General features: G+C 47.7%; 1 protein-coding gene across 4 annotated transcripts in view; it reads left to right on the forward strand.

Moving 5' to 3' along the window:
* The window catches only part of palld (palladin, cytoskeletal associated protein), a 610,835-nt gene that overhangs the window by 524,265 nt on the left and 71,476 nt on the right, over positions 1-15,094 (forward strand). For 3 of the 4 annotated variants that reach the window (XM_085975529.1, XM_085975522.1, XM_085975544.1), the window contains one exon: positions 12,800-13,474. In XM_085975529.1, coding sequence (XP_085831655.1) covers positions 12,800-13,474 — 675 coding nt within the window. The remainder of the gene's footprint in view (positions 1-12,799; positions 13,475-15,094) is intronic. The other variant, XM_085975536.1, reaches the window with a different exon arrangement.

A 15,094-nucleotide genomic window follows, 5' to 3' on the forward strand; every position in this document is an offset into this window, starting at 1 on the left:
CGCTGCCTGATGGGTGGTGGAGACAGATTCAATAGTAGCCTTCAAAAGGGAATTGGATAAATACTGGAAGAAAAAATTGCATGGGATATGGGGAAAGAGCGGGACTAACTGGATTGCTCTTTGAAAGAGTCGGCGCAGACTCGATGGGCCGAATGGCCTCTTTCTGTGCTGTACTAGTCCATGATTAATCTTCAATTCCTGGAGACTCCAGGGCAATCCTGGAGAGTTGGCAACCCTGGGTGTGTAAGTGCGTGGGTTTTTTTTCTTCAAAATACAATTTATTGCAATAACCGGCTGCACTGCAGCAACTCACCAAGGCTTCTTCAGCAGCACCTCCCAAACCCACGACATCTACCAGCTAGAAGGACAAGGGCAGCAGGCGCATGGGAACACCACCAACTGCAAGTCACACACCATCCCGACTTCGAAATATATTGGGCCGTTCCTTCATCGTCGCTGGGTCAAAATGCCGGAACTCCCTCCCTAACAGCGCTGCGGGAGCACCTTCACCACACGGACTGCAGCAGTTCAAGAAGGCGGCTCACCACCACCTTCTCAAGGGGCAATTAGGGATGGGCAATAAATGCTGGCCTTGCCAGCGATGCCCGCATCCCAATAACGAATATTAAAAAAAAGTTATGGGGGGGGGGGAACTTCGGTGAATTTGCACCTCCTGTTAGTGCCCTAAGAGGATGCTAACGTGGCGCAAAGCAACTAGCGCCCGGCTGAGGCGCCGCTAATGCCTTACGCAAAATTCATCAGGAGGTTAGCTGCCCCGCGGCACTGCATCGCCGGCGATGACTTCATCGCCGTGTGCAGCGCCCCCTGACTTACCGCCGGACGCTATGGCGGACAGGGTCAAGGGGGGCCTATCTGCGGTCGGGGCGGCGCAAATTAAAGGGGAGGTGCCGGGCAGCCATTTTTGTTGCTGGCCGCCTGCCAGCACCTGCCCCCGTTGCCATCCCCGGCCTCCTGTGAACCCCCCTCCCCGCGGGGTGCCGGCTGCGCTCCATGAGCCCGGCACTCCTCTTGAGTGCCGGGCTCTTTTGCCAGCACTCCCGATCCCTGGTGGCGCAGCTGGGCCCCGGGTCGCGCTGTGCTAGGCCCCTCCCCTTTAATAAGGGGAGGGAAGCCTGCAGTACCTGCCCCCTGCCCGTGATAGTCAGTCGCGCCCTGCCTCCCTCTTGGGGCGCTACCAGTGAATTTCTGGCGTGGGGGTGCTAATTTTTTCGGCGCACTGGCAAAGTTAGCGCCCCAAAGGGGGCCCAACCCAATTTTGCCATTGAGTCAGAAATCAGGCTAAAAAGTGTCTAAGAAAATGAGGGCAGAAGGAGGAAGTACTCAAATCAAATTGATTTAAGAGATGAAAGTAATGAAGGGTTTTTCACCTGTGAAGAAGAGAAACTTGAGCTCATTTCTATAGAAAGAATTTACTGGAAATGAATCATCACTAGCCGGAGAATTTCCTGTGGTTTTTAATATTTAAATGAGCTGGCTCTGGGACGTCACATTGATAAAAATTCCCAACAACAACAGCACTGGGGATGCATTGCTCATGGATCTGACTGGCGGTGCCTTAATATCCCAGCATTCTGATAAAACCTCTGTTCGGTGTCCAGGATTCCATTACCAAAGTGGGTTGTGTTTTTTTTACTTACTTCACACCAAATGAGGAACTGTCCAAGGGTGAGGAATGCAATACATGAAGTCTCTCTCTCTCTCTCTCTCTCGCTCTCTTTAAATTTAGCTATTTGTTTCCTACTGTGTAGTTCGTGCTTGCATAATGTCAATCCAACGCAACCTGTTATGCAAGGTGCGGATCGTGGCAGGAGTTAGTTGAGAGGAGGTTTTGCCAAACAAGATTGTAATCTTATAATAGCAAAATACTGCGGATGCTGGAAATCCAAAATAACAACAGAAAATGCTGGAAAAACTCAGCAGGCCAGGCAGCATCCGTGGAGAGAGAAATAAAGTCAATGTTTCGGGTCGAAACCCTTCTTCAGAACTGAGAGGAAAGGCAGTTTGGGGGCTGGGAAATGGGGGAGGGGATGAAAGAAGAGACATTAAGAGATATTCAAGGTGAGACGAGATGGTAATAGGACAGGTAAAGAAACAAACACTGGCTCTAGATGAAGTGTGAAATGTGCTGGCAAAGTGAAAGACAGCTGGCATGTGGGAGAGAAAGGAAAAAGGAAAAGGCACAAACCAAAAGTGTGGATAAAAAATATAATAGGGGCCGAGATTATGATCTGAAGTTATTGAACTCGATATTGAGTCCGGAAGGCTGTAAAGTGCCTAATCGGAAGATGAGTTGCTGTTCCTCGAGTTTACAGTGAGCTTCCGTGGAACAATACAAGATTGTAATCATTATCTGCTAAATGTTATTGGGTATTATCTTCAGGCAGCCAAAGGACTTTACTGAAAAGGAGGGGAGGAAATTTAATGCAATCAGACACCAGAGACAAGGATGCGGTTTAAGACCTGCATGGGAAGCTTATTACAGCTCAATTATTTCTTAAAATGTTCATTTTTTTTTGCGATCGAGGCAAAAAAAAAACCATTGAACTTCGACGCTCGTTAATCCTCTTGTTGCTGAGTCAGAAGGTCGAGGGTTCTAACCCCACGTCTGGACTTGAGCGCATAATCTAGGCTGACGCAATGCTGAGGGAGTGCCGCGCTGTCTGGGTTTGGGGGGGGGTGGGGTGGGAAGTAATACTTCGAATAGGGCACGTAAGCCGAGGCACACTCCATCTGCCTGTTGAGGTGGGTGTTGAAGATTCTCCGGGGCACTGTTCGAGCAGAGGCTTCTCTTCCTGGCCAACAACAACTTTCATTTATCCAGCGCCTTTTAACGTGGTAAAATGTCCCAAGGCGCCTCTCAGGAGCGTAATCAACCAAAATTTGACGCCGAGCCACGTGGGAGAAATTAGGTCGGGCGACCAAATCTTGCTCAAAGTAGGTTTTAACGTGTGCCTTGACAGAAAGGTGGAGGGAATTCCAGAGCTTGGGACCTAGATAGCTGAAGGCGCGGCCGCCAACGGTGGAGCGAAGGAAATCGGGGATTTGCGAAAGGCCAGAAACTGAGGAGATCGATTGAGGATTGTAGGGCTGGAGGAGGTTAGGGAGATGGGGGGGGGGGGTGGGACGATGCCGTGGAGCCGTTCCTCCCTCCGTCGATGGATGAATCGATAGTTCATCTCCTGACTATGGGGTCTTGCTGTGTACATGGCTGTCACATTAGCTACCTCTGCACTTTAAAAGTAATTCACTGTGTGGGGAAACTGCACCGAGACATGACTCTTATTTCAATGCCAGTCTTTTATTTCATTTAATGCTTCATTGTTTACTGACTCACCTCGCTGCTCTTTTTATTAAGCAAACGAAACACCTCTGATTTCTAAACGGTTCACATTATTTTGCTGCGGTTTTCATGATTTATTTTGGCTTTAGGGGGTAATGTTCCAAATCCTTTTGTCCTAACAAAAGAAATGTTCCCCTTGGAGAGAGTCGTGACAGCTAATTAACAACATTGCCAGAAAAACCACCTTCTTCAAAGAGAATAACAACAGAAAACGCTGGAAAATCTCAGCAGGTCAGGCAGCATCCATGGAGACAGAAACAGAGTTAACATTTCAGGTCGAAGACCTTTCGTCAGAACTGGATAAAAACCAGGAAAAGGAATAGATTGTGAAGCAAGCTAGGGGCTGGGAAAAGGGGGAGGGGATGAAAGAATAAAAGGGAAGGTCAGTAATAGGATAGAAAGCAGGAGAGATAGAGACATTGAGAGACATTAAGAGATATTCAAGGCGAGAGGCGGTGGTCGTGGGACAGGTTAAGGAACAAAGGATGGCTCTAGATGGTGTGAATTGCGCTGACAGAATGAAGGACAGCTGCCACGTGGGAGGGAAGAAAAAAAGGCCAAACAAAAGTGTGGATAAAAAAATAATTTAAAATGTATGTGATGGGGGCTGAGGTTATGATCTGAAATTGTTGAACTCTGAGTTCAGAGGGCTGTAGAGTGCCTAATCGAAAGATGAGGTGCTGTTCCTCGAGCTTACGCTGAGGGGAATTCCAGCTCCCCTGCTGGTTCTGTAGGTTTATCCAGTGTGTGGGGGTTTGGATCAGGTGAATGGAGAGAAGCAGCTTCCAGTGGCAGGAGGGGCGGTAACCAGAGGACACCGAGTTAAAGTAATTGGCAAGTGAGCCAGAGGGGGAGATGAGATTTTTTTTTACACAACGAGTTGTTGTGATCTGGAACGCGCTGCCTGAAAGGGCGGTGGAAGCAGATTCAATAGTAACTTTCAAAAGGGAATTGGATAAATGCTTGAAAAGGAAAGATTTGCAGGGCTCTGGGGAAAGAGCAGTGGGGAGCGAGACGAATTAGAGAGCTCTTTTCAAAGAGCCGGCACAGGCATGATGGGCCGAATGGCCTCCTTCTGCGCTGCACAAGGCTTTGGTGAGACCACACCTGGAGTACTGTGTACAGTTTTGGTCTCCTTGCCTAAGAAAGGATATACTTGCCATAGAGGGAGTGTAGCAAAGGTTTACCAGGCTGATTCCTGGGCTGGCAGGACTGTCGTATGAGGAGAGATTAGGTCGACTAGGCCTGTATTCACTAGAGTTTAGAAGAATGAGAGGTGATCGCATTGAAACGTGTAAAATTCTGACAGGGCTAGACAGACTGGATGCAGGGAAGATGTTTCCCCTGGCTGGGGGGGGTCTAGAACGAGGGGTCACAGTCTCAGGATACGGGGTAGGACATTTAGGAATGAGATGAGGAAAAGTTTCTTCGCTCAGAGGGTGGTGAACCTGTGGAATTCTCTACCACAGAAGGCTGTGGAGGCCAAGTCACTGAATATATTTATGAAGGAGATGGATAGATTTCTAAACGCAAAAGGCATCAAGGGGGTATGGGGAGAGAGCGGGAATATGGTTTTGGGATAGAGGATCATAAGAACATAAGAAATAGGAGCAGGAATAGGCCACTTGGCCCCTCGAGCCTGCTCCGCCATTCAATAAGATCATGGCTGATCTTGGGCACAAAGCCACTTCCCAGCCCGCTCCCCATAACACTTCACTCCCTTATCTTGCAAAAATCTGTCTATCTCCACCTTAAATGTATTTAATGACCCAGCCTCCACGGCTCTCTGGGGTAGAGAATTCCACAAATTCACGACCTCTGAGAAGAAGTTCCTCCTCATCTCAGTTCTAAAAGGGCGACCCTTTATTCTGAAACTATGCCCCCGAGTTCTAGATTTCCCCATGAGGGGAAACATCCTCTCTGCATCTACCTTGTTGCGCCCCCTCAGTATCTTATGGTTCGATAAGATCCCCTCATTCTTCTAAATTCCAATGAGTATAGGCCCAACCTGCTCAACCTTTCTTCATTAAATCAAACCCCTCATCTCTGGAATTAACCTAGCGAATCATCTCTGAACTGCCTCCAATGCAAGTATATCCTTCCTTAAATAAGGAGACCAAAACTGTACGCAGTACTCCAGGCGTGGTCTCACCAATACCCTGTACAGTTGTAGCAGGACTTCCCTGCTTTTATACTCCAGCCCCCTTGCAATAAAGGCCAACATTCCATTTGCCTTTTTGATTACTTGCTGTACCTGCATGCTAACTTTTTGTGTTTCATGTACAAGGACCTCCAGGTCCCTCTGAACTGTAGCATTTTGTAATCTCTCTCCATTTAAATAATTTTGCTTTTTTTTTCCTGCCAAAGTGGATAACCTCGCACTTTCCCACATTATACTCCCTCTGCCAAGTATTTGCCCGCTCACCTAGTTGTCTATATCCCTTTGCAGATTCTTTGAGTCCTCTGCACAACTTGCTTTCCCCCCATCTTTGTATCATCTGAAAACTTGGCTACATTACACTCGATCCCTTCATCCAAGTCATTCATGTAGATTGTAAATACTTGGGGGCCCAGCACCGATCCCTGTGGCACCTCACTAGTTACCGTTTGCCAACCGGAAAATGACCCATTTATCCCGACTCTCTGCTTTCTGTTAGTTAGCCAATTCTCTATCCATGATCATATTGATGGCGGAGCAGGCTCGAATGGCCTACTCCAGCTCCTATTTTTCTATAATTCTGAGTCACTGAGACTGGGAAAGTCCCAAGTCAGATTTCCAATCTTTGTTGATTTTAACCGATTGCTGCTTGGGTAGTGGACAGGGTGGAGTCTGGCCGTGATACGCTCGTGTCGTTGACTGACTTGACGTCTGGGCTACCCTGAATATTGGGCACCCATAGGACCAATTCCCAGCAAGAAGTTCAGACCGAGGGAAATGGGGAATTAGCAGCTGGTAAGAAAAAGGGAAACTCCAAGCAAGGGAATTATTTATGTTGGAAAGTACCGGAGCCTTTTAACATTCTCTTAACTCTAACCTGCTTTTCTTTTTTTTTTAAATCTACCTTGTTGTAAATGTGTAGTGCTTTCGACCCACCCAGGAAACCTTTCGATGGACAGTGCACATCCTAAGGACTTATCGCAGGGGAACATGCTAATCTGGTGTCGCAGCACCAGCTATAATGTTGCCCCAAATCATTAGTCACTGTTGTAATAGAGGAAACGCAGCAGTCAATTAGTTTGCAGTGAGCTCCCACAAACAGCAATGTGTCAATGAGCAGATAATCTCTTTAGGTGTTGATTGATTGAAGAATAATTATTCTCCTTCTTGGGCAGTCCCTCGGTACCGAGGATGACTTGCTTCCACACTAAAAATTAGTTCTCAGGTGACTGCTGAGTCCAATGCGGGACCTACAGTCTCTGTCACAGGTGGGGCAGACGGTGGTTGAAGGGGCGGGTGGGTGGGGTGCTTGGGTTAACGTGCGCTCCTTGCGCTGCCTGCGCTTGGCTTCCGCTTGCTCCCGGCGAAGAGACTCGAGGTGTTCGGTGCCGCCGAGGAATAATTATTGCTCTTGTTTTGAAGTAGTGCCGTGGGATCTTTTACCCGAGGGCGGGCGTGGCCTCAGTCGCTTCCGAAAGACGGCACCTCCGACAGTGCGGCACTCCCTCAGCACTGCACTGGGAGTGTGAGCCTAGGTTTTGGTGCTCCAGTCTCTGGAGTGGGACTTGAACCCACGACCTTCTGACTGGGAGGCGAGTGTCGCCCACTGAGCCACGGCTGACTCACTCCCTTTTAATCATCTCGCTAATTCTTGGATTCCTCCTATAACTCCCCTCTTACGCACAACACCTCCTTTTAAGCCCCAGTTTTTTTCCTTCTAACTCTCTGACTTTGAGGGTCGGTCTTGTAGCTCTGCTCGACAAATTGCTGGAATATCTTTCCTTGTGTCTCCGTAACCAGAACTGGACGCGGTGCCCTGCTTACCGGTGCGACCTGACTGCAGCACGGCGCAATCTGATCGCGACGACGTCCTCTGGCTTTGTATTCTATTCTCAAACGGATGTGTCGCGGGAATTTTGTCGTTCCCCCCCCCCCCCCCCCCCCCGATCCAAAAAGTGTGCCGTGGTTAGTTAGCATTTCCAAATGCTGGCAGAACTGAGCTGGCCCTGTCGCGGTTTTGCGAAGAGGAGACCAACCCTCCAGAGGGGCAGGAACCCATTATAAACGTACCTACTCGGAGTTTTACTGTCATTGTCAAAATCCCCCCAATTATCGCCACAGGGGAGAGAAGCTGGGAGGTTCTGTTGGAGAATTACTCGACAATTACTGTAAATCTCTCAATCAGATGCGCTCTGATGTTCCATGTGTTTGCATAAGGGAGAGCGAGGAATTTCAATGCTGCCTCTGTAAAATGAATGCCTGAGGGTGTTTTTTTTTCTCGTGGCAGGAAAATGAGCCGCAAATTCCAAGTCTTGGGAATGTTGGGTCGAGCAGCTCCGTAACCCTGACACGGGTGGTTCACTCTTAGACAAGAGAGCCAGTGTGGTACATTCTGACTTGTGTTTTTTTTTAAAAACCCTTCTTTTATCGTAAGTAATTGGACTGCTTTGTGGCAATTCACTTTAAACAGAGGGGCCACAGAATTGCAGGGGTCACACTGGGGCTAGTCTCTCCGATTTTTTTTTTTTTCCCCTTAAGTGTCAACCGTGGCTCAGTGGGTCGCACGCTCGCCTCTCGAGTCAGAAGGTTGTGGGCTCAAGGCCCCACTCCAGGGACTTGAACACAAAAATCTAGGCTGGCACTCCCAGTGCAGTGCTGAGGGAGGTGCTGCACTGTCGGAGATGCTGTCTATCGGATGAGATGTTAAACCGAGGCCCCGTCTGCTCCCTCAGGTGGGCGTAATAGATTCCATGGCCACTATTTCAAAGAAGAGCAGGGGAGTTATCCCTGGTGTCCTAGGGCCAATATTTCTCCCTCAACCAACATAACCAAAACAGATTATCTGGTCATTATCACATTGCTGTCTGTGGGAGCTTGCTGTGCGCAAATTGGCTGCTGCGTTTCCTACATTACAACAGTGACCACACTTCAAAAAGTACTTCATTGGCTGTAAAGCACTTTGAGACGTCCGGTAGTCGTGAAAGTTGTTGGATAAATGCAAGTCTTTCTTTACAAGCAAGTCAACCTTCCATTTCCTAAAAGTCTTTCAAAATGGAGTCAAGGACACCACCATCCAGCCTGATTCAGTCACACAATACTTGCTATATCAAATGCAACAAAACACTGGTCTATAATATTCATTTGCTTTTTTTTAAATGACATTTTTAATGAACATTACTTGGATTTTTTTGTGTGTGTGTGAGATGCTGGCTCCACTTTTTAACTAATATAATGTCACGATAAGGCTGCTAGATCTCGGCTTCCATATTGTTTCCCTGTTGCCTTTCTTTAAAGGGATGTTCGTTATAGCATGTAAATTCTTGGTTCCTCTCCCCCACCCCAAGGACCGGAGGATGTGGGGGTGGGGGGGGGTAAATTTTAACCCAGCTAGCCATGCAGGAACCCCACAGGATCAGGTGGAACGTCTGACTTCCCTCTCCACTGAAGACAATATCGGGCGGGGTATAAATCAATCAGGCGGCAGTTTAAAACCAGCGTTTCACCCGATTTCCCCCATCAGCTTCCTGGCGGTTGGGTTAAAATTGCTCCCAATGCGATTGAGAATAGACTACATAATTCTGTGTGAAAGCAGAAATGCCATGGGATTCTGTGTATGTAATATTGTACATGCACTTCATTCATGTTCTGTGCACTAATTTTACTGGACAAAGTGATTCCTACTTTATTTTCACTTTTTTAACCCTGAATTTAGTGCTCGGAGCAATTTTACCCCATTGTGGTTTTTTTTTTTTAAATATTGTATCTCAACAAATTGCATGTCTACATAAATGGAAGTGTTATGCAGAGAGACTAGAGAAGCTGGGATTGTTCTCCGTAGAGGAGAGAAGGTTAAGGCGAGATTTAATAGAGGTGTTCAAAATGATGAGGGGTTTTGATGGAGTAGATAGGGAGAAACTGCTTCCAGTGGCAGGAGGGTCGGTAACCAGAGGTCACGGATTTAAGATAATTGGGGGGTGGAAAAAATCCAGCTGCGAGATGAAGAGACTATTATTTACGCAGCGAGTTGTTGTGATCTGGAACGCGCTGCCTGAAAGGGCGGTGGAAGCAGATTCAATGGTAACTTTCAAAAGGGAATTGGATAAATACTTGAAAAGGAAAACATTTGCAGAGCTATTGAGGGGGGAGCGTGGGGCTAATTGGATAGCTCTTTCAGAGAGCAGGCACGATGGGCCGAATAGCTGCCTTCTGTGCTGGCTGTCCTGTTGCTTAAGTGTAGTTTGGTTACTACCTGCGAGCTGGAGGTGGACAAATCAGTGCTCTGTCTCAACAGGCTACCTGTGGAGTTTGACATCTTAAAAACCCCCTTTGGCACAGGTTGTCTGCTGCATCGCGGCTGATGTTGGCCGACAGGAAGATCAGTCACTCAGTGATAACTTGTAATTACTGAGCCCGCTGTCAATGTGGTTGGAAAAAGACGTATGGACAGGAAGGGCTTCCGGAACCTAATTGACTATTTTTAAAAAGAGATGCTGGCTGGCAAATTTACTCGGCATGGATTGGCAGCTGGTCACTTATTTTACTGTTAATCTGAAGTTCCTTCCTAGTAAATAAGCTACTCTACATTTAGCGAAGACAATATCAAATTTCATTCCAGCTCGCCAGCGACTGACCACTAAAAAAGAAAGACTTGACTTTATATAGCGCCTTTCACAACCACCGGACATCCCAAAACACTTTACAGCCAACAAAGTACTTATTGAAGTGGAGTCACTGTTGTAATGTGGGAAACTCGGCAGCCAATTTGCACACAGCAAGCTCCCACAAAACAGCAATGTGATAATGACCAGATAATCTGTGTGCGCTGTTGGTTGAGGGATAAATATTGGCCAAGACACCGGGGAGAACTCCCCTGCTCTTCTTCAAAATAGTGGCCATGGGATCTTTTACATCCACCCGAGCGAGCAGACATCTTGGTTTAACATCTCATCTGAAAGGTGGCACCTCTGACAGTGCAGCACTCCCTCAGCACTGCACCGGAGTATCAGCCTAGATCTTTGTGCTCCGGTTTCTGGAGTGGGGACTTCAACCCACAACCTTCTGACTCCGAGGCGAGAGTGCTACCCACTGAGCCACAGCTGACTCACTATTCCGATTGAGTCCCGCATTCTGCCACTAATTTTACTGTCTTGTGAAGTGCTTTGAGATGTTGCTATATGAATATAACTTCTTTTTATTTCTCTTATTCTCATGCTGACTGGGAACTGGAAATACAATAAAAGCAACCCTGAGTTGTTCTGTGGGCTAGAATGTACAAACCAGCACTGATCCTTGCCTAGGATAGGTACAGGAGGAGGCCATTCGGCCCCTTGGGCCTGCTCCGCCATTCAATTAGCTCAAGGCTGATGTGTATTTCAACTCCATTTTCCCCGCTCCATATCTCTTGGTAGCCTTGCCTCACAAAAATCTATCCAGCTCCGTCTTGAAAGCTCCAATTGTCCCAGTACCCACAGCCAGATTTCTTCTACCCTGTGTCAAGAAGTTCTTCCTGATTTTTTTTTTTCCTCCCTAAATGCTCTAATTTTAAGACCACTTTCTTCATTTTTTTTCCCCGCCAGAAGAAATAATTTCTCCCTATCAATCCCTTTGTGAAACACCTTGAACAGGTCACCCCTCAATCTTCAATACTCGATCTCCTATCTGCTGAAGTATTTTGCTGTAGTTTGTCTGCTCTGGCACCCACTATTCAACCCCACTTTATTTTTGCATTGTCCTCTAGCACCATAGCTGCCTACCTGTGTCTTGAGGTAGAAACGTGTAAGTCTTTTTTTTATTTTGCTGTTCCTGCATTTTCTAGTTTTGTTTCAAGTTTCCAGTATTTGCAGTTTCTCCATTTCCACCCACCCAACCCCTGCGATCTGCATGGCTACTTGTGATCAGAGTTGCCTAGGGAATGGCTTGTTTTCCCAGAAGAATTAGGAGCAGGAGTCAGCCATACAGTCCCTCGAGCTTGCTCCGCCATTCAATAAGATCATGCTGATCTTCGACCTCAACTCCACTCTCCCGCCCTATCTCCATATCCCTTGATTTCCCCTAGAGTCCAAAAATCTATCGATCTCTGTCTTGAATATACTCAACGACTCAGCATTCACAGCCCTCTGGGGCAGAGAATTCCAAAGATTCACAACCCTGAGTGAAGAAATTCCTCCTCATCTCGGTCTTAAATGGCCGACCCCTTATCCTGAGACTATGCCCCCTAGTTCTAGACACTCCAGCCAGGGGAAACAGCCTCTCAGCATCTACCCTGTCAATCCCCCTCAGAATCTTGTATGTTTCAATGAGATCACCTCTCATTCTTCTAAACTCCAGGAAGTATCGGCCCATTCTACACAATCTCTCATCATAGGACAGCCCTCTCATCCCAGGAATCAATCTAGTGATAGTGGCCTTTTCATTTTAAAAATAATAGTCTGGATAACAACACTGGCTGTGAGATTAGCACTTTTTTATAGAAATATTTCCTACTGTTGAAAATACCCATTTTCTGAAGAGGCTAGTATTTTTTGCTTCATTGTTTCTTTCCTCAATTGTTAGCTTGGCTCTTTTTTTTTGATCGCTCTCTCTGCTCCCGAGTCTAAAGTATTGTGTGGATTGAAGCCAACTTCTAAACTTGAGCCCATCGTCTAAACTTGGCAAAAGTCATCCGTGGCTCAGTTGTCACACTCGAATTCACACTCAAGGCGAGAGTGGCGACCATGATCCCCTGTCTTCAAGTTGGGTTCATTTGGTGCTGACTCGGCGCAGTGAAGCCCCACTCCAGAGACTTGGGGGCATAACCCAGGCTGACACTCCCAGTGCAGTACTGAGGGGGTGCTGCACTGTCTGTCTGAGGTGCCGTCTTTCGGCTGAGGCCCCGTCTGCGCTCTCGGGTGGACGTAAAAGATCTCGCGTCCACTCTTTCAATGAAGAGCAGGGCCGTTCTACCCGGTGTCCTGGCCAACTTTTATCCCTCAATCAACATCACTAAAGCAGATTATTATCACACTGCTGTTTGTGGGACCTTGATGAGCACACATTTTTTACATTACAACCGTGACTACACTTCATTGGCTGTAACGCGCTTTGGGACATCCCAAGGTCGTGAAAGGCACGATAGAAATGCAAGTCTTTCTTCAAGAATGTCCTATAAAACAGCAATTAAAGAAAACTGCTGCTGAATCTGCATCCATAAGTCAGTTGTTGTCTGAAACACTCAGCTATGGACATCTATATATAGAGATTGATTAATTGTTATTGTAATGTTTGCTTCTCTTCTGTTACAGTGACCCACTGAGACTGCAGCAGCTGCAGAACCAGGTTCTGCTCGAACAACAAGGAGAAGGCAGGTGGCAAAACCAGCAGGCATTTGAGCTCCCGCAGTGCTCGCCGTCCTCGAACCAGTCGTCCCCTGCCCCAATGAGCGTGCTGAACTCCCACACTCCTTCAGCCATGCAGCAAGCCACAACTTTCAATTACGCTCGGCCCAAGCAGTTCATTGCCGCTCAAAGCCTTTCGTCGTCTTCTACCGGGTACCTGTCTCCTTCTTCTGGCTCTTCGGGTTCTAACCTGTCCTCTCCCCTCTCTCCTCCCACCTCGCACAAGCCCTTTAACCGAGTCGCCTTGCCTCCCTTTTCGCAGACCTATCCAGGGGACGGTGAGCAGCGGCGCCTTGCCTCCCCTTCAACTTGGAGCCCTTCCTCGCCGCCTTCCCCTCCCCTTCCTCCTCCACCACCGGTCTTCAGCCCCCCTGTTTTCTTTGCTCATGATCCTTTCCCTCTGCCTCCTCCTCCACCCCCACCTCTTCTCCCAGCCCAGCTGCCCTACCTCTCCCCCGCGGTTGGTAGAGCCTCTCCTCACTCCGGCCAATCACCTGCCGCCTTCCTCAGCTCCATGTTGCCGTCACAATCCATTGTGTCACCCGTCAACGTTCTGGGCCTTCCGAAAGGAGCCATCCCAATGTAAGTAAGCCTTGAGGCACTTTATTGGCATCCTACAGTGTGTCTTGTCAGTCTGTGGTCTTAAAAAGGTTTTCTGCAGGTGATGGATTCGGACTGCACCTTATGGCATCTTTCGAAAGTATTGATCGACCATTGTTAAACGTCTTAAATTCCTTATTTTAAATAGAAGATGGCCAACTTCCACCCCATGAGCTAAATGCAACGCTTAAAGATGCAGAGCAGAAATACAAGCTTCTAGAGATAGTTGCCACATAGAAACATAGAAGATAGGAGCAGGAGTAGGCCATTCGGCCCCTCGAGCCTGCTCCGCCATTCAATGAGATCATGGCTGATCATCCAAATTCAGTACCCTGTCCCTGCCTTCTCCCCATACCCCTTGATCCCTTTAGCCTTAAGAAATATATCCAACTCCTTCTTGAATATATTTAATGAATTGGCCTCTACTGCCTTCTGTGGTAGAGAATTCCACAGGTTCACCACTCTCTGGGTGAAGAAATTCCTCCTCATTTCTGTCCTAAATGGCTTGCCCCTTATCCTTAGACTATGACCCCTGGTTCTGGACTCCCCAACCATCGGGAACATCCTTCCTGTATCTAGTCTGTCCAGTCCTGTCAGAATTTTATAAGTTTCAATGAGATCCCCTCTCATTCATCTAAACTCCAGCGAGTACAAGCCTAATCGACCCAATCTCTCCTCATACATCATTCCTGCCATCCCAGGTATCAGCCTGGTGAATCTTCGCTGAACTCCTTCCATGGCAAGAACATCCTTCCTCATAAGGCGACCAAAACTGCACACAATACTCAAGGTGTGGTCTCACCAAGGCCCTGTACAACTGCAGCAAGACATCCTTGTTCCTGTACTCAAAGCCTCTCGCTACGAAGGCCAACATACCATTTGCCTTCTTAACCGCCTGCTGCACCTGCATGCTTCCCTTCAGCGACTGGTGCACAAGGACACCCAGGTCTCGTTGCACTTCCCCTTCTCCCAATCTATTGCCATTCAGATAATCTGCCTTCCTGTTTTTGCCACCAAAGTGGATAACCTCACATTTATCCACGTTATATTGCATCTGCCATGCTTCTGCCCAATCACCCAACCTGTCCAAATCATCCTGGAGTTTCTCGGCATCCTCCTCACAGCACACACGCCCACCCAGTTTTGTGTCGTCTGCAAATTTGGAGATATTCCATCTAGTTCCCTCGTCTAGATCATTAATATATATTGTGAATAGCTGGGGTCCAAGGACCGATCCCTGCGGTACCCCACTAGTCACTGCCTGCCACTCGGAAAACGACCCGTTTATTCCAACTCTTTGCTTTCTGTCTGCCAACCAGTTTTCTATCCAAGTCAATACCTTGCCCCCAATCCCATGTGCCTTAACTTTACACGCTAACGTCTTATGCGGGACCTTATCGAAAGCCTTCTGAAAGTCCAAATACACCACATCCACTGGTTCTCCGAATGGGTCTCTCTGATATTAAGGCCATCGCAATACACTTTCAACTGTTGGTGTAACTGATGCCCTTTTCGAAGTAGTGATTATCATAGAATCATACAGCACAGAAGGTGGCCATTCGGCCCAGCGTGCCTGTGCCGGCTCTTTGAAAGAGCTCTCCA

This window comes from Somniosus microcephalus, chromosome 1, assembly GCF_052327205.1.
Source record: "Somniosus microcephalus isolate GS21.2 chromosome 1, FLI_Smic_1.0, whole genome shotgun sequence".
NCBI classification, from domain to species: domain Eukaryota; kingdom Metazoa; phylum Chordata; class Chondrichthyes; order Squaliformes; family Somniosidae; genus Somniosus; species Somniosus microcephalus.